The sequence below is a fragment of the Hipposideros armiger genome, unplaced genomic scaffold (assembly GCF_001890085.2).
Source record: "Hipposideros armiger isolate ML-2016 unplaced genomic scaffold, ASM189008v1 scaffold_417, whole genome shotgun sequence".
Taxonomy (NCBI): Eukaryota; Metazoa; Chordata; class Mammalia; order Chiroptera; family Hipposideridae; genus Hipposideros; species Hipposideros armiger.
Window position 1 is genome coordinate 1,037,555 of NW_017731767.1, and position 25,260 is coordinate 1,062,814.

At 55.5% G+C, this 25,260-nt stretch overlaps 1 protein-coding gene across 1 annotated transcript; it reads left to right on the forward strand.

The window, feature by feature from the left end:
* The first annotated feature begins 118 nt into the window (after positions 1–118).
* Positions 119–18,713, forward strand: ZSWIM4 (zinc finger SWIM-type containing 4). The gene is made up of 14 exons (XM_019664220.1): positions 119–1,841; positions 3,808–4,009; positions 5,322–5,678; positions 7,377–7,525; positions 7,614–7,764; positions 8,629–8,796; positions 9,374–9,721; positions 11,000–11,137; positions 11,379–11,633; positions 12,257–12,392; positions 13,389–13,543; positions 14,790–14,953; positions 16,279–16,360; positions 16,773–18,713. Exons 1-14 carry the CDS (start codon positions 1,689–1,691, stop codon positions 17,630–17,632), a joined length of 3,318 nt encoding a protein of 1,105 aa, XP_019519765.1. The 5' UTR covers positions 119–1,688; the 3' UTR covers positions 17,633–18,713.
* Positions 18,714–25,260: the final 6,547 nt, after the last annotated feature.

The following is a 25,260-nucleotide window of genomic DNA, read 5'->3' on the forward strand; positions in this document are numbered from 1 at the left end:
GAATGAAAAACAAAATGACAGCAACTTGTCTGTTCCCCTTCCCCCAATTCCCCAGCAGTGTTCCCATCCCCCCAATTCCCCAATTAAAAAAATCTTTAAAAAAAAAACAAAACTTTTACTTTTTTTTCCTACGTCTCCAAAACACACTTTTTACATTTACAGCACACACCAATTCAGGCCCAACCCCATTCATAAGGCCACTTGTGGCCAGGGGTGACCGTACTGGACAGTGTCGTTTGGAGAGAGTTGACTGAATAGTGGGTTGGGGACTGGCCATAAAATGCAGCTGTGAAACTTGAAATTCCTGGAAGGAAAAAGCCAGTATTTCCATATGGGGAGGGGCAGCAATGATGCCTCTTAGGGGTCAGCTTGGGTTTGTCCTGTTCTGTAGGTCATTTCAATGGAATAGGAGCAAAGCTTGAGTTGGTTCACTTAAGTTATAGACTGAATGACTGCTGTATGTCTGGTGCTGTTCAGGTGCTGGTGGTACAGCAGTGTACCAATTAGCCTCTTAGGGTTCACCATAGAGAGGAAGAGACAGAAATTAAACAGCTGCTGAAATAAATGTAATGACAACAGAGAAAGGTGTGGTGAAAGGAGAAACGCAGGATTCTATAAGGACAAGGGGTGGGTAGTGGATAAAAACCATGGCTGGCTTCCAGGCCAAAGATGTGGCCTGGACAAGCTGAGTCAGAAAAAAAATAACCAGAGCTGGTCTATTTGACATGTATTACCTCGAACCTTATGAAATTGCCATTTTAATAGGTCATAAATGGTAGAAAATCAGCAATTTCATATGACTCAATGTAAAATTTAGGGCATAGAATCCATTGGGGCTTCTTAGCTTGGGGTTCAAGGAGGGGCTTGAATTGGGCTCTATTTCTGGAGAGAGAGTCTGCAGTCCCCAGGAGCTCTACCAAGGGGCCTGTGATCTCCCCCACCCAAGAATCAAAAAGACCCGGCGCCCAGAAAGGCCGAGAGAGTTTCTCGCGTCACACAGCCCAGAGAAAGGAGCTGCTGCCTGGGGATCCCGTCACTCTGTCTCACTCCCGGCCGAGCCGTTTAGATTGTCCCCTAGCAGCGCCCGGAAGCGACCCTCAGTAAACAAAGCCGTGTGTGGGCGCAGCTCCAGCTGCCCTGGGCGCGCAGTCCAGCCCGAGGGGGGTGGGGGAGGAATGTTGTGAATGAACCCAGGGCCCGCCCCGAAACTCTGCATAAGGCCTGCGCCGCAGGGGTCCTCTCATCCTGATTGGCCTTCGGCGCCCCATGATTGACAGCGCGGCTCGATGAACGCTCTTATTGGGCCTCTAGGGAAAAAGAGGCAGTGCATATAACGAATGAGCTGCGGCGACTTGGAGACGGGTCTGGCGGTGCTGCCAATGGCGGAGGTGGGCCTCGGAGGCCGACGGGGGGGCCAATGAGGACGGGCGGCGGGGGCGGGACGACGGCAGAGGATAAAGCGGCGGCCGAAGCAGCTTCATTGTTGTGAAGAGTCTTAAAGGGGCCGCATCACCCAGCCGGCCCGGCGCGGGGCGGGGGTGGGAGCGGCGGGGGTCTCGGAGTAGCCGAGCGCGGAGGACGACGCGAAGGCGGGCAGGGGTCGCTGGAGCCGGCCAAGCGAAGCAGGCATCGGACCGAGCCCCCAACAGGCCCCGCCCCGGCCCCGGCCCCGGCCCCGGTCCGACCGGATGGACCCCCCCGCGGCCAAGCGCAGCCAGGGCTACCCCGCGGGACCGGAGGAGCGCGATGCCGGGGCCGGGGCAATGCGTGGCCGAGGCCGGCCAGAGGCGCTGCTGGACCTCAGCGCCAAGCGAGTAGCCGAAAGCTGGGCCTTCGAGCAGGTGACCAGGGGTAGGGGTGGAGGGGGGAGAGGGAGGTAAGGACTCACCCCCAGCTCCCTCCCTGACTTGTCTTCATCTCCCCGCTCCCAGCCCTCAGCCTCCGGACCTGCCGCTGTTGGAGATAGATCCCCTCCAAGATCCTTAACCCTGCCCCGAGGCAGCCCCTTATCCTGCCATTTCACGCTATTCAAACCCCATGACCCACCCTCATCCCTTCCCCACCAGCCCTGCCCTCCAGCCCACAAGACCCAGGGATGCCCTCAGCGTCCCAGATCCCAATTCTTGACACTTCCTTCTCCTCCCCATGGTTCTCTCATAACCCCTCTCTTCCCAGCTCATCCTCATCCCCTAATTAGGGCACCCCATTCAATCCTCCTCTCTCCAGCTCCTATAAGCCGCCCCCATTGCTCCTAGAGACTTATATTTCTCTATTCCTGTCGTTCAGATCTCTTTCCTACACTAGAGAACTCCCCCATTTCTAGAGCTCTCAGCCTAAGACATCCCTTTATGCCCCTGCTAGCCTCCAGAACCCACCTGTCCCATGGGGAGCACCCGTCTCCTCCAGATCTTTCAGGCCCTGTCCCGCACTCCCACCCCTAGTACTCCTGGGACCACTTCCCACCTGGGGCTGCTGAGCCCCTCCTGGCGGGCTGCAGGGATTACTCCAGTTTCAGGGTCCTTCCCCCACCAAATCCCCCTGCTATTCACCCTGCTTCCCACCCCCGCCATCCCAGTCCTTCCAGAGGTGAGCAGCAGGGTCGGTCGGTATCTGGGTTATGATGATACCTGAACAGGTGCACCTGGAACCCCACCTCTGGCTTCCCCTTTCCCAGCCTCAGCGTGGTTGCCCAAGGAGCTGGAGTTGTGGTTCGGACCTCATCAGGCCTTCTGAACCTTCATAGGTTCTGCCTGGCTTTGGGGGAGGGGAGCATTCTTTGCCCCTGGCCTCTCCAGAGTTAGGAAGCCTGCCAGAACTAATGGGTCTAGGCCAAGTGTGGATGGAGCAGGCTCTGATTCACGGCCTTAGTCATCTGCCATCTGTCCCCGAGGCCTGGGCCAGTCACTGGTCCTCCCACTTCCCCTGAAACCAGGATCAGGGGCTCTGAAAGGTCCCTGCCCCTTCATTGTGTGTGAGGTGCCCAGAATGATCTTAAAACCATCTCTGGGGCTCCCATGTAACAGCACTGGCCAGGCTGGGTACTAGGAAAGCTTTTGTCCCATAGAAGCTCATAGAATCTTCTGCAACCATTTGGGAGTTGTGGTTCTGCCCACTCTGAGAAACTGGGGCACAGAGAGGTTGAGAAACTTGCCCAAGGTCACCCAGCCAGTGAATAGCAAGCCTGGATTGGAACGCAGGCTCAACCAGCTCAATTCATTGCCCAGAGACCATGGGGGTGGCCAGGACACCCCTCCCTTCCTGGCAGCCCTTGGAAGCTGGAAACAGTCTGTCTTGGGAGTCAGAGCTCACCAGTTCTGGGACCCTGAACAAGTGAATTCAAGCCACTTCTGATCCTCAGATTCCCTAGGCTGCAAAATGGGGTGATTCGTGTCATTTGGAGGTTGTGAGAATTAAGGGAAAGTACATACATGAAGCATTTAGCACACTGGGGCTAAGAAAACGTAGGCCTGGTCACTGTCATCACTTTTATCTTCTTTCCTCCTGCCTCAAAGCCTGGGAGGTAGGACTACCCTACATCAGGACCCTGGGATCTGACATCCAGGAGGAAAGCAGTAGAAAGTTCTAGAACACTCACTATGGGCCAAGTGTTATTGTAAGCACTTTACGTAGATAAATGCATATTTAATCCTCATGATACCCAGGAGGCCAGCGCTGTTAACATCCCCATATCACACTTGAGAAAACTGAAGTCCAGAGAGGCAAATTGACTTGCGCAAGGTCATACACTTGTAAGTACCAAAGCCAGGACTCAAGCCAGGGTTTCTAACCCACCAGCCCTTCTTGCAGGTCGAGGAGCGGTTCTCCCGGGTGCCAGAGCCAGTCCAAAAGCGCATTGTGTTCTGGTCGTTTCCACGCAGTGAACGTGAGATATGTATGTACTCGTCGCTGGGCTACCAATCCCCAGAGGGCGAGCACGACGCCCGGGTGCCCTTCACCCGTGGGCTGCACCTGCTGCAGAGTGGGGCTGTAGATCGTGTGCTCCAAGTGGGTGAGTGCTTACCCCCACCCCTGCCATGTAGGCCAGGAAGCCTGGAGCAGGCCTGGAGGAGGGGGAGGTTTCAGATCTCCAGGGAGGGTTGGACAAGATTTGTGAGCTACAAAATAGGGCTCTGCCTAGACTTCAGGAAGCAGGCTTAAATAAGAGGTCGGGGAAAGGATGGTGTGCCAGCTCAGACAGCTTAGTTGGAAGGTGAGGAAGAGGTGGTAAGACAGGGAGGAGGGCAGGACCAAGGCAGCATCAAGGAGCATTTATAACCAGAAATGAGAGGAGGTTCCAGATCTCAGGCAGAGAGACCCAGTAATGCACTGGAGCTGAAATTTAGAGCCAGAGGTAATAATGATCCTAGATCTGGAGGCTGGGATCAAAGATTTAGGGATAGTCTCGACCTAAGGTAACAAGCCTTAGGTGGGAGTCTACAGTGGAAGTTTAGAATCTGCTGTGAGGGATGGTCTTAGACCTCAGGTAGCAGAGTCCAGGGGAGGGGAGGAGGCAGAGGTTTAGAGCTAGAAGTGAAAGATGATTCTAGACCTCATGCAGCAGGGCTCAGAAGGGGACCAGTAGAGGTTGAGCCCGAAAACAGGTGATCCCTGAAATACCGCATCTCTGTGGGGGCAGGTCTCGTCTCCCAGCTAGAGGCAGGGGCTTGGCCAAGGTGACCCTCCCTGAACCCTGTCAGCCTAGGGGCCCCCTTGCCTGGACATGGCCCAGCTGGCCACAAGCTCGGCCTCCTCTAACCGGTATGAGGAAGCCGCCGTCTCCCCGCATGACGCAGCATGAGCCGGCTGGGGCCTGAGCTGCCCAACCAGTTGGATGAGCCTGACATCTGGGCTCCCCAGGGCCCAGGGAGAGGTAGGGGGTGATGGGGTGACCTGGCCCCTGGCCTGACACATCAGCTCCTTGCCCCCAAGTGTCACAGGCCTTTGGCATCTTCCCAGGAAATTACAGGGCATCCAGACCCTGGCCTGTATCCATGGTAACACAAAGGCTGAGGCAACCATCTTTAACATCATTGCTATAATAATAATATTCATACTTGCGTTTATTTAGGGCTTACTATATGCCAACAGCATTCTAAACCCTGACCAAGTATTAACTCATTTAATTATCATTATGAACATATGAGGAGGATGTTAACTGTTTATCTCCATTTGACAGATGAGGAAACTGAGGCACAGAGAGGTTCATTGACTTATGCTAGGTTACTCAGCTGGCATCTGTACCCGGGTCTTGCTGTGGGCTGTGGATGAGCACCATCTGTCCCTGGGTTGACACATCAGAGACGGTTTGTTTTTTGTCTTAGGGTTCCACCTCAGTGGTAACATCCGGGAACCTGGAGGCCCTGGAGAGCCCGAGCGCCTCTACCACGTCTCCATCAGCTTTGACCGCTGCAAGATCACATCCGTGAGCTGTGGCTGTGACAATCGAGACCTCTTCTACTGTGCCCATGTGGTGGCCCTGTCGCTGTACAGAATTCGTCATGCCTGCCAGGTGGAGCTGCGGCTGCCCATCTCCGAGACACTCTCCCAGATGAACCGGGATCAGCTGCAGAAGTTTGTGCAGTACCTCATCAGCGCCCACCACACCGAGGTGCTGCCCACTGCCCAGCGCTTGGCCGATGAGATCCTCCTCCTAGGCTCCGAGATCAACTTGGTGCATGGTGAGGGCACCCAGGGGTCTGATGGGGGTGGCAAGGATCCAGCTCGCAGCCACATCACTTGCCATGTGACATACATTTGTCACGGAATCCTCATATCCCCTTGATTCACGAGTGGGAGTAGGACAGTACCATTGCCTGAGGTCACGGTCACACACTTACTAGGTGGCAGATCCTGGATTTGATGTGGCTGTGGGCAGATGAATGGTGGAAATCAGCCAATGGGGAGCACAAGAGTTGAGGGAACAAGTGGGAGGTCGGGCCCCAGGGTGGGGTGTCACAAGATCACAGGAGCAGGCCGGAGTGTGGGTAGGTGGCGCGCATGAAGGGTACGTGGGTGGAGGGAGAGATATAGACCAGGAGGTGTGATGAGCTGTGGAAGGGTTCGGGGCTACAGGGGGCTGTGTTGCCTAACTAATGGTGGGGAGAAGGGAGCAGGATGAAGGGTGATAGATGGTGAGTAGTAGGTGGAGACATGGATAGATAATGGATGGTGGGGGTGGGTGGATGCAGAAGGTGTTCATGATGGGGAGTTGGGGTGAATTGATGGTATGGAAAAGCAGACGGGGTGAGTGGATGGGTGATGAACTCGAATTATAGGTGACGGGAATGGATGATAATTGGAGGTGGGGTTGGGTGGGATGGGCTTTGACTGAGAGAGTTGAGGTACACTGATGGTGGTGGATAGATGGGGTTGGTGGAAAACTGGAAGGACCAATGAGTGCGTTGGTTGGGGGTCAGTTGATGGGTGTAGGAATGTTCGTATGAGTGGACTGACATGGCGATGGATTAAGTGGGTGGGTGTTTTGTGTAGGACAGATAAATAGACTAACAGGGTCGGGGGTGTTTTGGAAGATATATATGAATGGATGGTTTGATGTGAGAAGAATAGATAGAAAGTTGGTGTTAGTTGGATGGATAGATAATACAGTTGTATGGGTCAATGAATGAATACGTCTGGGTATTTTATAGTTGGTACAGATGACTTGGAAAGACAAATGGGGTGGGTAGCTGGCTGGATGAACCAGTGGGATGGGTATTGACAGGTGAGCAGGTAGAAGTTATGGGTAGTGTGGGTGATGGACTAATGGGGCAGGTAGGTATGCTAAGGGCTATGGCTGCGTGGATGGATAGATGCGTGGTATGACATGGGGAGTGGATAGACAGGTGAGTGGTTTGGATGGATGGGTAGGTAATGTTTTGGGTGGCATGGATGGATGAGTAGAAGGGCAGGTGATTTAGGTGGGATAGACCATCATCCCACCTGAATGGGGGGAATGGGTGGGTGTGTCTTGGGTAAGATGGATAGATCAATAAATGGATGGATGAGCTAGTGATGTTTTAAGCAAGACGGATAGGTGGATGGATGAATGGGTAGGTAATGCTTTAGGTGAGATGGATGGATGGATAGATTGGTAGGTAGTTTTTCAGATAGGATGGATAAATAAATGAATGAACTACCGATGTTTTGGGTAGGAAGGATGGATGGATGGATGGATGGATGGATAGATAAATAGGTGGCGTTTTAGATGGAATGATGGTCGGATGGATGGATAGATGGATGGGTGGTTTTTCAAATGGGATGGATAGATGATGGATGGAACTTTGGGCTGGGTAGGGTGGTTTAGAGGACTGAATGACGGCAGGGGCAGAGGCCTCCTCTCACCAACCACAGCCTCAGCTTTTCCTCCCTCCCTACAGGCGCCCCAGACCCCACAGCGGGTGCAGGCATTGAGGACGCCAACTGCTGGCACCTGGATGAGGAGCAGATCCAGGAGCAGGTGAAGCAGCTGCTGTCCAATGGCGGCTACTATGGCGCCAGCCAGCAGCTGCGTTCCATGTTCTGCAAGGTACTGTGTGGGCACGTCATGCACAGTGGGGCTGCAAGGCCCTGGTGCCAGCGCCCTGCCCCTTCCTCACCGTCCCATTCCCACACAGGTACGGGAGATGCTGCGGATGCGGGATTCCAACGGGGCGCGCATGCTGATCCTCATGACCGAGCAGTTTCTGCAGGACCCACGCCTGGCCCTGTGGCGGCAGCAGGGCGCTGGCATGACGGACAAATGCCGGCAGCTGTGGGATGAGTTGGGTAAGGCCCAGACCTGGAGCAGGGTGGGCATCGGGGTTCTGGCATCAGATCTTGCCCTCCCTGAGATTGGGGTCTGGCCCCTGAGCCCTTCATTCATTAGCACCTCCAATGTACGAGGTACTTACTGATCGCTGGAGCTACAGCAAGAAATAAATTAAATACCTGCCCTCATGGATCTGACACCTGGTAGACGAGACAGACCAGAAAGTACTACAGACCCATTGGACCAGGGACCGACACACCTTTTCCGTAAGGACTGAATAGTCCATAGTTTCAGATTTGCCGGCCCTTTGGTCTCTGTCCAGTTTTGCCCATTGTAGCAGAAAAGCAGCCTCAGATACATGTAACTGAATGGGCGTGCAGTATTCCCATAAAAGTGTATTTACAGACACTATTTAGTTATTTGAATGTCATATAATTTTCATGTCACAAGTCATCTTTTGATTTTTCACCCCACCATTAAAAAATGTAAAGTAAATCTTAGCATGCCGGTCATTTAAAAAGAGGTGACAGGTTGGATTTTCTCCAGGGGCAGTAATTTGGTGGCCCCTGTGATAGATGGTGAGAAGCACCTTAAGGGGACAAAAAACAGTAAGAGGAGCCTGGTGGCCTGGGTTTGAATTCTGCTTCCTCCAACTACCTAGCTATGTGACCTTGAGGTAGTGGCTTTTCCTCTCTGTGACAGTTTTTTGTTTGTAAAGTGGAGAGATCATTAGTTGCAACCTCAGAGGTGAGGGGAGAGTGAAGCAGAGGGCATTGCCCACCCAGCACATGATAAACACTCCATAAATGTGTGCTGCTACGGTTGACATGAATGTTGAAACTTCCCAGTGCCCATGTTTCCTGCCCTCCCTCTCTCTCCAGGGGCTCTGTGGGTGTGCGTAGTCCTAAGCCCTCACTGTAAACCAGAGGAGCGGGCAAGCTGGCTCCAGCTGCTTGGCAAGTGGGACAAGCTGGACGTGTGCCCACTGGAAGAGGGCAGCTACTCTTTCGACAGGCCCAGCCTGCAGCCCACCATGGCCCTCAGCCCAGGTAGGAGAGGGGTCCCTGCCATCCCTCAAAAAGCATCACCTCTTCTGGGGGCCCAGCCTCCCCATCACAGAGCTCTGGGGGAGATCAAAGAGGGCCCCATCCCTTGCCTGTCCTTCCATCAGTGGGGAGTAAGTGCACAGAGCAAGGCAATGGGCAGCCCAAGGGACAGTGAAGTGAAATGCTTAAGACATCTGTAGTTCTGGGCTGGTCTCCTGACTCATCCTCCTCCTGGCAATGGAGTCGGGGGTGGGAGAAACAGATAAAAGAAAGATATTGGGAAAAGAGAGGCAGAGAAGGAGAAAAACAGGAAGGGGGAATGGAGAGAGATAAGAGAAAAAAGGAATGTAATATAGGGGGGAGAAAGATGGACAGAGAAACAGTTATTCAACCTCAGTTGTCCACCCATGAGGTGCTATAATAGCGCGCACGCATGCACACATCTGAAAGGCTGCTGTAAGGATTTGGGGAGGTGACACAAGTCCATTGATGCACCCAGAGTCTATCCCCAAGCCAGCACTCAGTCAGGGGAACTGGCCACAGCCCCACTGCTAGGCCAGGTTGGACGCCTCTCCCACAGGCCCAGAGGAGGAGGAGATGGTAACTGCAGGTTCCCGCCACACCGTGTTTGGCCGCGCCCTGCAGGCTGGGTCACTGCACTGGAGCGACACCCACCTACAGAGGATCCTGGCCAGCGACTGCTATGGCCCCAGTCTCACAGGCCACATGGGCAGTGATAAGCCGACCTTCGACCCCCAAGGCCGTCCCCTCTGGCTTGGGGAGCCATTCCCCACCGCTTGTGCCCGTGTGGACACCCTGCGTGCCCACGGATATCCCCGCCAGGCCTTGCGACTAGCAGGTGCCATAGTCAACACGCTCCGGCTACAGCGGCGGCATCAGCTTGAGAGCTACAAGCAGCAGAAAAAAGGTGGGCACCACTGTTATCATCGGGTCCTGGGGGCTGTAGGAAGAGATTCCATCTACTGGTGGCTGTGACAACCCAAGAGGTCTGTGGGTACCTACCACTCTCGGCGTCTTGAATAGAAAGGAATTTAATACAGGGGATTGAGGGCTCACAAAACCACTGGAAGGGCTGCAGGATTGAAAATCCGGGAAGCTGCTGCTTGAGTTCAAGAACTCGAACTTCAGAAGCCCAGCAGCCTGTGGCCTCCACAGGGGCGGTTCCCAAGAGTATACCCAGAAGCTGCTGGTAAAACCTCATGGCTGTGCCTTGTAGACAGCCACATACCTGATAACTGCTGCTGCAGGAGAAGAACGGCTTCACTGTCTCCCACCTCCCATAGTTCACACAAAGGAGTCTGGGAAATATAGTTTCTAAGCTTCCAGCCCCTGCAGAATGTGGGGTGCCAACCACATGGCAACCTGGATGCAGTGGGCCAAGATATTCTGTATATTTAAGAGAGGCCAGAAATCTGGATTATTTGATGGGGAATTTACTCATTTTTAAACATGGGCAACAAATTCAAATTGTATTAGGAAAAAAAATCACACTATATGGACCCCAGAAAGAACATGTCTATGGACTAGATATGGGGTTCAGGGAGGAGGCCACCAGTCATGTTCTCTGGGTGATGGGGTTGGGCTGATGGGCCAGTTATCAGGAAATTGAACACAGCTTGTAATGGGAGGAAAAGTGAGGGTTCTGAGACCAAACCAGAGCGCTGACCCAGTCTGGAGGCATAGGGAAAGCGCTTCCATTGGAGGTGAGACCAAAATGGAGATCTTAAGGATGTATAGGGAGTTTCCCAGAAGAAGGGGAGGGAAGAACAGTGTTCCAGGTAAAAGGAATAGCATGGGCAGGAGCCCAGAGGCAAGAGAGAACATAGCTTATGGGAGGAGATTAGAAGATGGACAGCCAGATGGGGCAGTTGACCACCCTGGGGCCCTGAAAGCTGGTTGGACTTGAGAGAGGTGGGCAGGATTAAGGGTCATGAGGAGGGAATGACACTGGTTGGAGATTTTAGAAAGTGCTCAGTTTCCTCCTGGTGTCCTGCCAGGCTGGATGTATCCACGGGACTGGAGTCCAGGGCTGTAGAGGTGAGAGCTACTGCAGAGCTCCAGGGACAGAGAAGATAGCCTCTGGGTGGGCAGGTCCTGGGAGGCTGGGCTGGGGGATCAGGGAAATGAAGTCCCCCTCGGAGCTTGGGAGGGTGGGCAGGCATTGAGCCCTACTTCCCACTTGCAGAGCTGCTACAGAAAGGCTCCACCTGTATCACCAACACTGAAGGATGGGTGGGCCACCCCTTGGACCCCATTGGCTGCCTCTGCAGGGCTCTCCTGGAGGCCTGTCGCCTGGAGGAGGAAACGCTCGCCCTTTACCCAGGTACCCACATTGGGGACCCCTTAGCCAAGCCCCCTGGCTCAGCCTCCCTAGAAAGTGAAGCTACACCCTTACCCTTGCCATGCTCCACCCCCATGCCAGGAGCCAATAGGCTTAACTTCTGAAAGTGAGGTCATCATAGGCCCATCTACTACCAGAAGGTCTGCATGCTTGGGGTCAAGGACCATTGAGGTCCTGGAAAAGGGAATCCCCCTCTAGTATCTTTGGTTCCCATCTCCCACAGACTCAGGCCCTGAGAAGCGGAAGGTGGCCTACCAGCACGTTCCGGTGCCCGGGAGCCCTGGGGAGTCGTACTTGGCGCTGGCACTCGAGGTGACACTGTTGGGCCTGGGACAGCAGCGGGCCCTGCCCGAGGGGTTGTACGCCCAAGACAAAGTGGTGCGCAATGAGGAGCAGTTGCTGGCGCTGCTGGAGGAAGTGGAGCTTGATGAGCGGCTGGTGCAGGTGCTGCGCAAGCAGGCAGGGCTGCTCCTGGAAGGTGAGGCCCCGTCCTAGGCCTGGCTGTTCTGAAAGAAAGGGTCCTACCCCTTGCCTGAGCTGGTCAGATTGCTGCTGCATCAAGAGGTTCCAGCCCTAGCTCCACCTTTTGGTCTTTACCTTAGCATTTCCTAAAAAGAGAGATCCAGCCCTTGGTTCCGCCCCCTATCTCTTCTGGCAGCCAATAACTGCTGGGAATGGTGAGGCCCCGCCCCCTGCCCAGCTTGGAGCCAATGAGCCTAGTCGCTGATGCCCAGTTGGACTTGATTGGTTCTGCCCATGGTCCTGCCTCATGAGGCCGTGCCCCCTACTGTGGCCAGGAAGATAGCTTGGCCCCGACCCTGGTCAGGTGCAGCCTCACCCCCACCCTCTGGCCTAATCTTGCATCTGAGTCCTGTCCCCAACCCAGGGTTGCCCAAGGTCTTCTCTTTTAAGATTTTACTTGGCTTTTCTGTCTCAGCCTTGTGCCCCCATGCTGGGGGCCTCTCCAGCTCCTATTCCTAGCCACTCTATTCTGGGGTCTGCCCATCCCCTATTCAGCCTGAGGACTAGGGAAACCCAGGGAGGGGCAGAAACACAGAAGCAAGCCCACACCTGGGGACTGAGCTCAGACTGACCCCACAGGGGGTCCCTTCAGCGGCTTTGGAGAGGTGCTGTTCCGGGAGAGCGTGCCCATGCACACCTGTGCCTGCTACCTGTTCACTGCACTGCTACCCCACGACCCGGACCTGGCCTACCGCCTTGCATTGAGAGCCATGAGGTAAAGACAGGCAGATAGCTGGGGACTCAGGATGGGGGAGTGGGAGGTGCTCTCACAACTCCATCCTCTCTCCTGAACTCACAGCTGGTTAATTCAGTTTCCTTCATGCTGGCATTCCAGGCTGCCCTGTGCCCTTGACTGTTACATATGAAATGTATAATTTCTCTAACATTCTTTGTCCTATTGAAACATTTCAGGATACAAAACTACTTCAATGTTAACAGACGAGAAAAGCCATCATAATGTGTATGCTGGTCGTTATGATCAGTGTGGTACAATTTTTTAAAATTATCATGGCGTTCAAAAACATATATATAAATATGTAATATTTTGAATCTGAGAGCCATCCAAATGGCACAAAAGTTAGAGTACTTTTCTAGGCTGGTTTGTCCCAACCTACCCAAATCTCTCTGGAGGCAAGCAGCGTTCCCCCTTTCTTATCTTGTCTGCAAACCTGTCATCTGGAAGTTAAAAGTTTGCCCTCCTTTACCATGGATGGTACATCCTGTACCTGTTCTTTGCACCTTGTTTTCACTGAACATTGCATCTTAAAAGCTTCGTTGTATCACATAGCCTATGGACCACTGTAAGGATGCATCATAAAAGAACTGATGTGGAGCTGATAGACATTTCTGCTATTTAAAAAAAAAAATTACAATGAACTACCTTGTTATCATTTCATATGTGCACCAGCAGATTGCAGAAGCACAATTTTTTAAGGTCCTCACAGGACAGAAATAATCCCGTCATCTTTTTATCAGCCACATGGCCTTTAGTATATGACTAGAGCATTGTTTATTTAATCAACCTTCGAGTGATGGGCATAAACAACACTGCAGTGAACCTCTTACACACACATCCTCCGTCTTACTGGTGCTTAGGGCTTTGCTGGCCCGAGGTGGGAGGCTCTGGCTGAGGCAGGAGGCCTCTCTCTCCTAGAGAGGATGGAGACTCTAGCCTTGCCTCACTGCAGGCTTGCTTCTTTCTTCACCTCAGGCTGCCTGTACTGGAGACAGCACTTCCGGCTGGAGAGCCCCACCCCAACCCACTGGACTCCGTCATGAATAACCGCTTCCCCCGCTGGTTCATCCTGGGTCACCTGGAGACCCGCCAGTGCGAGCTGGCCTCTGCCATGCTGACTGCTGCCAAGGGTGAGGACCGTGCTGCCCCTGTCCTCCACTGCCTTCTTCTTCCTCCTTTGTCCACCTCATTTTTGTCCTTCTATCAAATTTCATCAGTTTTCCTGGAGCACTTTCTAGGTGGACCAGGCACTGTGGCAGGTGCTAGGAATGCTACAGTAAGCAAAACTGACCCAAATCCTGTTCCCTGTGGTGTTTGTTACATTTTAGTGGGGGCAGACAATAAACAAGGTAAAGGAGATAGTAACACAGTGAGTGAGAAGGAAGGAAGTACAACAGAGGGGATAAAGCAGTTTGACATTCCAGCTAAGACATGTAGGTGCAGGAAGAGCCATGCCAATATCTGTGTCTTATCCTGGTTTGCTGTCACAAAATACCACAGACCGGGTAGCTTAAACAACAGAAATTTATTTTCTCACAGTTTTGAAGGCTGGAAGTCTAAGATCAGGGTGCCAGCATGATTAGTTCCTTGTGAGGACGCTATTCTATCATGCAGACAACAGCCTTTTCGCTATGTCCTCACATGGCAGAGAAAGAGAAAGCTCTGATTTCTCCTCTTTTTATAAGGGCACTAATCCCATCAAGGAGGCCCCATCCTCATGACTTCCTCTAAACCTAATTGCTTCCCAAAAACCCATCTCTAAACACCCATCACACTGAGCCAATGCAAAGGCCCTGAGGCTGGACTGTGCCTAGTATGTTTAAGGAACAGAGGAGGCTGGTGTGGCTAGATCAGAATGATGGGAGAATTGTCAGATCTGGATCAATGATAATAGTGATAAAAGCTAACGTTTGTGTAGCTTTTGCCATGCTAAAGACTTTACTAGTGTGGACTCTCCACAGCCCTGTGAGGCAGGGACCATTGTATTAGTATTGCCCATTGCACAGATGGGGCAGCTAAGCACAGAGAGGTAAAGTGACTTGCTGAGGGTCACACAACTAGTGAGTGACAAGGCAAGGATTTGAACCTTGGCAGTCTGGCTCCAGAATCCACACCTTTGATGATTAGGCATCCAGTGGCTTCTTCCTTGTTCTTCCCTAAGTGGCTTCTTCCAACTGGGGGTGGGGGAGGGCAGAGGCGAGAACAAGGGTGGGAGTGCCGAGAGTTGTCTGGATCTTCACAGAATCTTCGAGGTTCATGTCCCTCCATGCTCACACCTGTGTACCTATGTGTAGGAACCTGCATGAATAGGTTGGGCAGTGACAAGAGCTGGTGCTTGGTGTACCAACAGTGCCTCTGTCCCTCCCCCAACCCCAGGAGACCCTAAGTGGCTGCACATGGTATTGGGCTCCATCCAGCAGAATATCCACTCTCCATCCCTGCTCTTCAAGCTGGCACAGGATGCCTGCAAGACGGCCACCCCTGCCAGCGCACCACCAGACACCACCCTCCTGGGCATTGCCCTGGAGCTGGGCCTGCAGGTGAGGGCCTGGAGGAGGATGGGGGAGGGGGAATGCTGCCTGTGGGCAGGGCCTGAGTGTGAGTGGCACCTCTGAGCAGGGCCACAGAGGCAGAGTGTAAGTCCTTGGAAGATGGAAAGGTTGTCATTGGGGGTGGGCCTATGAATGAGGGACTCATTGGCAGAGAATGAAGGTGAGAATCCACCTCTGGGGGTGAGCTGAAGAGAAGGAAGAGGGTCTTGGAGCTTGCAGGTGAGAGTGGGCCACAAAAAGTAGCACAACCTAGGGGTTCTGGCCTTGATGGTGGGGATTGGGACTGGTGTGCTTATGGTTAAGGACCACAGCTGGGCGGGACTGAAGCTGAGGGGGACAAAGTCTGCCAATTAGGAGCTTTCTTGGAGGCAGGGCCTGTAGTGGGAGCGGTCACCACTGAGGGGCGGGGCTTGGGGCAGGGTTCTGAAGGTAATGAGCCGGCTCTGGGAGTGGAGTCTGGTTTTAAGTCATGGAGGCGGGGCCTATGGATGAGTGTCGTCTTGGAAGGGCAAGGCAGAGGTTCAGCCTGTAGGTGAGGAACCAACTGCAGAGTGTGGGATGTAGAGGGGACGGGTCCTCAGACGGTGGCCTAAGTAAAATAAGACAATAAAGAACAGCCTGGGACTGGCTTGCAGGCTAGGGTGGCAACTTCCCAGGTAGAACTAACAAGCAAGGGGCCTTCAGGGGCAGAATTAGCCAAAACAACTTCCTGTGGGAGCTGGAGCCATTGAATGTGGAGGGGGCAGGACAAGGGCAGAGCTTTAGAGAGGAGCTTCCAGAAGGCAGGGTCCACCAGATAGGACTAAGGATGGGGAGTAGGGGGAGATGCAAGCAAGGAAAGTGCTTATTGAGGGTGGGACCTGAAGAAGGTGGGGCCTGTAGGGCAGGTGCTCTGTTGGGGACTACAGGAGGAAATCGGCTGACATGAAGCATGGAACTTTATGGAGAGAAGGGATGGGTTCACTTGTCCAGAGTAGAATCCATGAGGCCTCAGAATAATACCAACAGTAGCAGTAGTAGTAATGGCTGATGTTAGCTGAACACTTGGAGGCAACAGGTGCTGTGCAGAGAGCTTTACTACATAATTTTAATTCTCATAACCTTATGAAGTAGATACGCTTTTTATCCCCATTTTACAGATGAGGAAACTGAGGCCCTGAGATGTGAGGCCTCTTGACCAGATTATTATATGGCCCATTGACTCCTCCCCCGACTTCCAAGTCTCCCTGGGCCCCTCAAGATCCCTGACCCCCTTCCCTCTGCCAGCCCAAGATTTTGAGTGACCCCCTTCTCTCCCCTCGCCCACACTGCAGGTGATGCGGATGACCCTGAGTACTATGACCTGGAGGCGGAGGGAGATGGTGCGCTGGCTGGTCAGCTGTGCCACAGAGATTGGTGAGAGCTCCCAAAGGGACCCGCCAACCCATCTCCCTGTGGAACCAGGCGGGCACAGGAGAGAAGCAGACTTTTCTCTGGCTCCAGCCTGTGCTCAAGGCTAGGCCATGAGGGACTGTCCGGCAGGGGCACTGAGCTGAACAAAAGCCTGGAAGCTGGCCAGCCTAAAGTGGCTTGGAGAAGGGCCAATGGCACCAAAGCTTGCCCCCCACCCCCCACCCCTATGCACTTGTAGTTCCTACCTAATCCCTCTGCCCCCGCTCCTTTGGAAGGGTAAAGCAGGGGGTGGAGGCAAAGGGGGTGTGCCTTCAGCTCTGGCTGCTGGGAATCTCCGTGTTAGGGTAAACCCATGGAAACACGTCCACATCCCTGCCCCTCTTCCTGACCAGTCTCACCCTCTCATGTCCCTTAGGCCCACAAGCCCTGATGAACATCATGCAAAACTGGTACTCCTTATTCACACCCGTGGAGGCAGCCACCATCGTGGCAGTGACAGGCACCACTCATGCCACACTGTTGCGGCTGCAGCTGGACGCGCCCCGTCGGGAGGAGCTCTGGGCCTGCGCTCGCACCCTGGCCTTGCAGTGCGCCATGAAAGACCCACAGAACTGCACCTTGCCCGCCCTCACCCTGTGTGAGAAGAACCATGCGGCCTTCGAGGCAGCCTATCAGATTGTGCTGGATGCCGCTGCGGGCGGCCTGGGCCACGCCCACCTCTTCACCGTGGCCCGCTACATGGAGCACCGCGGCCTGCCGCTGCGGGCCTACAAGCTGGCCACGCTGGCCCTGGCGCAGCTCAGCATCGCCTTCAACCAGGACAGCCACCCCGCCGTCAACGATGTGCTCTGGGCCTGCTCCCTCAGCCACTCCCTAGGCCGGCATGAGCTCTCTGCCATCGTCCCTCTCATCATCCGGAGCATCCACTGTGCCCCCATGCTCTCCGACATCCTGCGCCGCTGGACCCTCTCGGCACCTGGCCTGGGTCCTCTGGGGGCGCGCCGCGCAGCCAAGCCACTGGGCACCGACCGCGCGCCGCTTTGCCAGCTCCTAGATGCCGCGGTGGCAGCCTACATCAACACCAGCCACTCCCGCCTCACGCACATCAGCCCACGGCACTATGGCGACTTCATCGAGTTCCTGGGCAAGGCCCGAGAGACCTTCCTGCTGGCGCCCGATGGGCACCTTCAGTTTGCCCAGTTCTTGGAAAACCTCAAACAGACCTACAAGGGCAAGAAGAAGCTCATGCTGTTGGTGCGGGAACGTTTTGGCTGAGGGACGGAAGGCAGGTGGTGGAAGGGTTCCCCCTTTGCCCCTGCCTCTGTGGCACACACTCTCCATCAGGGAGGGGCCTGGACTGGAGGCCCATGTGGCATCTCAGTATTAAGTCAGGGAAGGAGCCCAGCTGGAGGTAGGTGGTCTTGCCTGCAATCCCTGCAAGCCCACCTGGATTGGGGGGAAGGTACATCCTGCCACATGTGTGCCTAGGAGTGTGCAAGACGTGAGGATCAGAAGCCATACCACCACCCAGAGGCCTGGAAGGGGGTGTGTGCTTGGGTAGCTGGTATGACCCTGCCTTGGGCACTTGGAAAGCAATAGGCAAGCTACTCCTCTCCAAATTCACAGGCCTGCTGTGAGCTCTGGGGGAGCAAGGAGGCAGGACTTTTCCTGAAACTAGCTCTCTAAAGTCAATGTAGCAGACCCTCCCCGCACCCTATTCTGGGTAGCCCAGGGGACTTGTTAGGATATCCGAATCTCCTTTTGTAGCCTCCTCTCACTGCCTCAGGGGCCCCCTTCCACAGCGCTGCACCCCTTCCAGGCTGTCCAGCTGGAACCAATGACTCACCCCCACTGAAGGATTTGAAGAGGCCTAAGGCCTCGGCCACATACCTCACCCACCATCCAGCCCAGACTCCTATTCCTGTGGGTGCCAAGGGTCTCAGGGCGGGCTGGGGGGATGGGGGGTGTTGTCATTGCTGTCCCTCCTCCTACCTGCTAGTCACTGGACATACAACTCAGGAACCAAGCCAGGCTCACACTGTCCTCCAAACCTGGTGTCAGGGGAGATGAGCACAGGTGAGCCAGGGACCCCTGCCCCAAGTCTGGAAAGAGGCTGGCATCTGGGCATTTTCTGCCTCTGCTTGACCCTCCCCTTCTCTGTCACCCTGCTCTGCCCCTTCACCTTACTCTCCATATTTCTCTCCATTTAACCTGACTTTCTATTTGCATCTCTTAAGTCCCAGCTGCTGTCTCTCCTTGTCCTTCCCACCCCCTCTATTTTTTTCCCTTGTAATTAAGGACAAAAGATCACATCGTTTTGTAACTTTTTTTTCTATTTATTGAACTGTATATTGTATTTCCTTTTTGTTTTTGTTTTTTAAAGATTGAGCACAGCTTTTTTATTTTGAGACTGAGGTGTATGCCCCTGCGCCCAGACAGGGCCCCTCCATTTTCCCTCCATAGAAAATCTCTAGCCTTGTCTGAGGACACCGCTTCAAGCGAGGGACATAATGGAAGTGACTGCTGGTTTCATCCAGTGGCAACAGGGTAAATAATGGCATGCTGGGTGAAAAGGTCACCATGAGCAAGCCCTGCGCTGAGTGCTTTATACCTGTCATTTTACACCTAGAGTCCGAAGGATCATTCCCATTTTCCAGACGACAAGACTGGGGCTCCAGAGTTTAAGGAAAGGGCACCCATTTTAGGAAAAGACAGCTTGTTTTATTTAGTACCTTGCTGGGGCCACGGACTGCCCACCCCAGGCTGCATGGCCCTCGAGCCGCTGGGACTGGCCACTAGGGGGTGCACTGGCTCCAGACACCCACTGTTGGGTACTTGTCTCCAAGTTGCTGAGGTGGGTGTGAGGGGGGCGTCGGCGTGTGCTGGGTGAGGAAGACACCTTGCCCAAAGGTAGGAACCCAGGGCTTAGATAAGGCCTTGGTGGGAGGAGCTCTGGCCGAAACTAAAGAGGCCAGTGGGCGTGGTCAATGAAGGCACCATCCGGGCATGTCTGGGCGCCACTGTAGAAGAGGTTCCCAGTGCCAAAACAGAGGTCTAGGGTAAAACGGGAAGGCCCTCGACTGCCTTCCTTCCCTAGCTCCCCGAGAAACCGGACCCCTGTTGGGGATCATCCTGCCTTTAGATACTGACGGACTGTCTGGGTCACCATCAGGGCCCGGGTAGGTGAGGACAGGTTTCCCGGAGAAGCTGGGCGGGGCAGACCGCTTGAGGGCTCCGAGGGTGGGGCTTCGACAGCGTTGCGCACTGCGTTCGAGGGGACCAATTGGAGGTGGCCCCACCTCCTGCCCCGCCTCGCGTGTTCCCGCAGGTATGTGAGGGCGGCCCGTACCCGTCAGCGTCGGCGCTCCCCCCCTTAGCGCCGCCTGGCGGCCTGGGAGGGTAGAAGTGGCCTGTGGTCCCAGCTACCTCTAAATGCCGTCCTCGGACACGGGGCTCTTACAGTGCTCCTGCAGTTCTCGAAGTCATCCATAAATGTCCCCCTCGTCTCACACACCTCAAGCCTAAGTATTCTCGGATACTAAGCACCCCAAATCTTCACCCAGGCGTGACATCCACGTCTTACTAGCTCAAGGCCCTCAGGTCTCAGTAATCTGAATGGATATCCAGCGTTTCCCTCAGGGTCACCAACCACCGCCACCTGAGGTTAGGTTCCATTCCCCCTTGGCCCTGGGCATGGGTCATTGCTCATCATGACCCCACCTAGCTCCCTCCCAGAACAGCTTTCCCTGTCACACCAGCCCCCCAAAAATCATTACCTCCAGTCCAGGGTTTCCCTCAGGGTGGGGGGCCCTTCCACCAACTCCAGGACATCCCACAAGGTCACTTCCATGCCTTAGGCACCTGTGACTAAGTTGCAGCCTTCCTTAGAAAAGGTGGGGAAAGGATGGGGATCCAATGAGATCAGGAGCCCAGGGTGCCGGGGGAAATGGAGCTACCTTTCCCACCCAAAAAGCCGGAACTCCAGGGATGGGAGGTAGGAGTGTATCACAAACCACCAGACCTTCAAGAATGAGGTACGGGCAGCTTTTATTTAATTGGACACCAAGCACAACATACAGCACAGACTAACCCAAGCTTGTCTGTCCCAGACCTGGGTGGGGAAGAGGTACCTGGGCCAGCTCTGACAGTCTGGGGGCTTCACTCTGCTCTCCCGTGCTCTGGGACCACCCCAGAACTAAGCAATTCTGCTTGTCTTTTTGAGGGCCTCGTCCCCACCCTATGTGCCAGGGGGATGTCACAGCTCCTCCCCTACCTAAGTTAGGAAGCTGCAGAACCCAGAGCAAAGGGGCCAGGCATGCTCAGGTCAGACCAGCCTGGTTCCGGAAGCCTGGAGTTGGCATTTAACGGTCTGGGGGCCCAAGGCAGTTTCCTCTTGGGTAACTGGCTGTTGGGAAGGTGGGGCCCAGTCCATGCCCTCACCATGCTTGGAAGAGGAGGGGCCAAGGCTCTAGGCCCAAAAGGGTCATCCAGGCAGGGACACAGCTGGCTTCCCTTTGGAAGGGCCACCCCCTTGCCCCACCTTCTGTCCTTGGGAGCATAGCCCAGCTAGAGGTAGGGCTGTGTGTGGTGGGGTCGCCAAGCACAGAGTTGGGGGAGGTGGCCTGCAGCAGGCAACTAGGTCCACCCACCCCATCCCTGGCCCCATCCTCCCCCAAGTCCTTCCTCCAGACACAGCTCTAGATCTGGGTCCTCATCTCAGGCATCAGCCCACCCAGGGAAGGCAGGGGCCACGGGCTCCGAGGGGGCTTGACTCCTGTTCCTGCTGAACTGAGCCAGTCTGCACAAATCAACTGTGTTTCAGCTCAGTAGGCACGGGAGGCAGAGCCCAGGGAGGCCCCGCAACAAGACAGGCAGGAGAGGGCGAGGCGGCAGGGAAAGGCTGCAGAGCTGGAGGAGGTGAGGGCCCGGGGGGCGGAACTTAGCCACTGTGAACATGACTTGGTGCAGACCCTGCTCACAAGCAGCTAAGCGCTGCTCCCCAGGCCAGATGCAGGTGGCGGTGGGCCTTTCTGCCATCCCATCCCTGGGCAGCATCCTCGGTGGCAGTGGTGATGGCCCCAGAAGAAGGGCTCAGGGTCGGTTGGAAATCCCTGGCAATGTGATTTGTGACAGGCAGCAAATCCCATCCCCAGGAACCCCAGCCGGCCATGGCACAGGGTTGGGGGGGGCACTGGGCGGAGCCAGTGGCTGGCACCTGGTGGGGAGAGAGCAAAGGAGGTAATGAGATTTGAGGACATCAGCCCTCCAGGTCCCAAGTGCTGCTGTCCTCTGAAGCCTTCCAAGGACACCCTCTCCCCATGTGAACCAGCAGCTAAAGGGAGAGCTGGACCACCAGGCTGGACACCCCCACCCGAGTTATGCCTTCTGTCCCAGTCCTGGAAAGGAAGAGATGCTAAGAGGGTCCTTTTGGGCCAGGGAGGCTACAGGAAATCCTAGAGCCAGGTCTCCATGCCCCCCTACTGCCCTGTTCCCACCCCCACCCATCACCACCACTGAGCCCTGGGCAGGCTAAATGGGGCCATGGAGAGAGGAAGCCGAGGGGGTGGCGGGAAGGCGGTTGAGGAAGTGATCTCACCCCAGCTGGCGCCACTTCCTAGAAGCCTGAAGGGCAGGAGGAAACCACCAGGGCCTCCCCCCCGTTGGTCCTGTCTCCTCGGCAGCCAGGCCTCAGCCCGCGCCCCACCGGAGCGGATGCTGACAGTGGGTGCCCAGGTCTCCACGCTAGGCACGTATGCCCCGGAGCACCGGACCAGGCTCAAGGTGTAAAGCTGTTTCCCAAATGCTCACTAAGCCTCAGTTTCCCATCTGTACAATGGAGCCAAGGGCCTCTACCTCATAGCACAGTGAGGTTTCACCAAGGTTGTGTATGTCCTTCAGCAAGTGCCCTGCACCAGGACCACCTACACAATTTGGGGGGAGGGGAGGCTCAGTGCAAAATGAAGACATGGGGCCCTCGTTCAGAAATTCAGAATTTCAAGACATCGACAACAGAGCATTTAAACCAAGCTCCAGGACCTTTGCCAGGCAGGAGTGGGGCGTGAAACCAGCCCTATGTTCAGTAACCGGGGCTCTGTGGCTAAGAGACCCCAATGTTGGAGCCAGGCCAGCCAGATTTGAATGCCAGCTCCGCAGCTTCCTAGCTGGGTGACTGGGCAAGTCACTTAACCTCTCTGGGCCTCCATTTCCACATCTGCAAAGCAGGGGAATTATGGTGGTAAGGATCCCATGAGTGCTACATGTAATTAGGACAGGGCTACGAAGCCATCACAAACCAGACAGAAACAGGAAGGATGATGGAAATGAGGACACTACACACAGGTAGGATCCCAGCACCCAGATCTGGTGGCACCCACCACTGGGAGACAGGTGGAAAGAGATGTCCTGCTCTGCCCCCCATCCTCCCATACACACACACATACACTGGCCACCCCCTTTCCCATCAGGCCCTAGCCCAGTCCTGTCCCCTCAGGGTCTGGGGGCACCAACCAGGAGCAGACTAGGCCCTGAAGGGCGGCTGGCCTCCCTGGGCCTCCTCCGGAAGTGAGACAGCACAATCATGTCCCAGGGACGAGAACGGGAAGGGCGGCCATTTGGCCAGGCCCGTTTCCTGTGGGGTTTCCCCTGCACAGAGCCCCGGGCTGGGGCCAAGGCCACTCCCCATCCTCACAGGCACAAAAGGCCTGGGTCTTGCGTGGAAGGGGCACTGCCACACAGGTGCCCAGGAGCCAGGGCTCCTGTTCCCAATGGCTTGCCTCTCAGGTTCACAGGAGATGGTGTCCAGGGAGGGCCAAGCTCCTGGCAGCTGAAGGCGTTGGGGGGAGGGTGGGCCCTGGGTCGGGGGAGCAAAGCAGGCCCCAGGCTGCACAGATGGATGCACGTGTGCCTGAGAATGCGCTGCAGACAGGGCGTGGAGGCATGAGACACACAGGCACGCATCTTGTCACCCCCCCACCCCATGTTCCAAGAATGAATATGGGCCGCTTCCGCCGGGGGCGCCACCGCCACCGCCCCCAAGCCTGGTCCCCAAATACTTTCCACCCTCTCAGAGCAGCTGGGATCGGAAAATACCAAGGGCTACAGGCCCCGCCCTGCCCGCCGCCACCGCCCGCCCTCCTAGCCTGTCACTAACGCTTTGCCTAATGGGCCCAGACTCTCCGCAGAGGCTCCCTGGCTGGGGCCCCTGAGCCAGCCGCCAACCTGGGCCGCCCAGCCAAGGGCCGCCTGACCACCAGCCCCCCTTATCCCAATCCCAATCCCAATGCCGTGACCATAACAACCCTCCCGATGGGCAGCCCTCAGAGGCTGGCACCAGGGTGGAAGAAGGCAGGGCACTGGCAAGTGGGTGGGCCCTGCTGCCCACCCAGGGCTGGGGGAAGGGGGCGGGCTCAGGAAGGGGTGAGTAAGTGAGGACTGAATCACTTGTTATAAATAGGGGAACCATGCAAGTCAAATCCCAGCCCCCATTGCGTCCAGCCACACCACACCACACTGCAACCTCTGCCTTAAACTTTACAATTCCTTAGACCAGCCACGGAATTCCCAGGGGCCTCTAACATCCATGCTGTGAGCCCTTAACTGAGGGGTACACCCTGCCGCCATGTCCAACTCTCTTATCCTCAGATAGGTCCATGTCCCAGTCCTGGCATGCTTTTTGGGGCTGCTGGGCCTTGAGGGCAGTCACTAGCTTCCAGGCCCTGTCCTCTTCCCTAGGCACCCTGATAATTTCCAGGCCCAAGACTCGGGGTTCTCGGGCTCCCCAAGTCATTCCAGGGTTGGGGTGACCACAGTCCTGGATTGTGACACCAAACCCAGGCCAGGGGTAGGCCGAGGGGCTTAGCATCTCAGAAGTCGGGTCCCTGGCTCCTCACCACCTAGGCCCCCATACCAGACCACCCAGGCCTGCTCTGCCCAGGGCCACAGCTCGGTGACCACACCCAGGGTGGCGCCAGCTCCAGCACCCTGGGGCAAGGCGCCGCTGGAGCATGACTCAGCCGTGCCCAGCATGGCGGCGTCCTTGTCTGCCCAAGGATTCTCACACACCCACTGCCCTCTGCGTACGTCCTTCCCGGGTGACCAGTCTTCCCCAGACTCACCTGTGTCCAGCCAGGACACCGAATGGCAGGAGGGAAGGTGGCCAGAGTGACCCCAAAGCAATCTGATGGAGCGCCTGGACAGGGAGGGGGCATACACTTCTCCCCAGTTGCTGTCCCAATGCTCCCCATATACAGATGGAGAAACTGAGGCCCGGAGGGATTCAGAGCCAGGCCCAAGGTCACACAGTAGGTCTAAGGAAAAGCCAGGCCTGATCCTGGCATAGAGTGCATCCAAAATGGGAACGGGCCAGAGGGAGAGGCACAGGAAGGAGTTTCCTTAAGATGTCCCAGGGCTCCTGGCAGCATTATTCATTTCGAATAGATTCGCCCACCCAGCCTCCAAGGGGAAGGGCAAACTCTGAAAAATACATGGAGGTGTATCAAAGTGCCACTTGGGTCCATGGCAAGCTAGTCATCCCACTGCACCCATGAGGCCAGTTACCCTTGGACCTAGGATGAGATGGGAATCTGCCCCACAGCTGCGGCCTGCACACATCTGGCCTCCACTTGCAACAGAGGGGGATTGGTTCAGGGGTCCCTGGAAGGACCCCTAGAGCATCCGCCTCTACTGGTTCTTTTCAGTGAGCAAGACTCTTCGGAAACTCAGAGGCCAGGCCTGCACAGACAGGCCTGACCCCCTGGACACGCCCTGTCACGCATGTGCTCTGCATGCCAGCCCCAGGCCAGGCCGGCAGCTATGTTAGGGGTCCCACTATGTTAGGCACATGGACAAAGCCTGCCAGTTGGAGTCTTGAGGAAGCTCCCAGAGAACATCATGCAAGGGTGGAG

Excerpts from the sequence above, each read along its gene's own strand:
- ZSWIM4 (XM_019664220.1), top strand. The coding sequence starts at position 1,689 with ATGGACCCCCCCGCGGCCAAGCGCAGCCAGGGCTACCCCGCGGGACCG. Across the intron at positions 8,797-9,373 it reads CACCATGGCCCTCAGCCCAG|GCCCAGAGGAGGAGGAGATG; the intron begins GTAGGAGAGGGG and ends CCTCTCCCACAG. Across the intron at positions 12,393-13,388 it reads CTTGCATTGAGAGCCATGAG|GCTGCCTGTACTGGAGACAG; the intron begins GTAAAGACAGGC and ends TCTTCACCTCAG.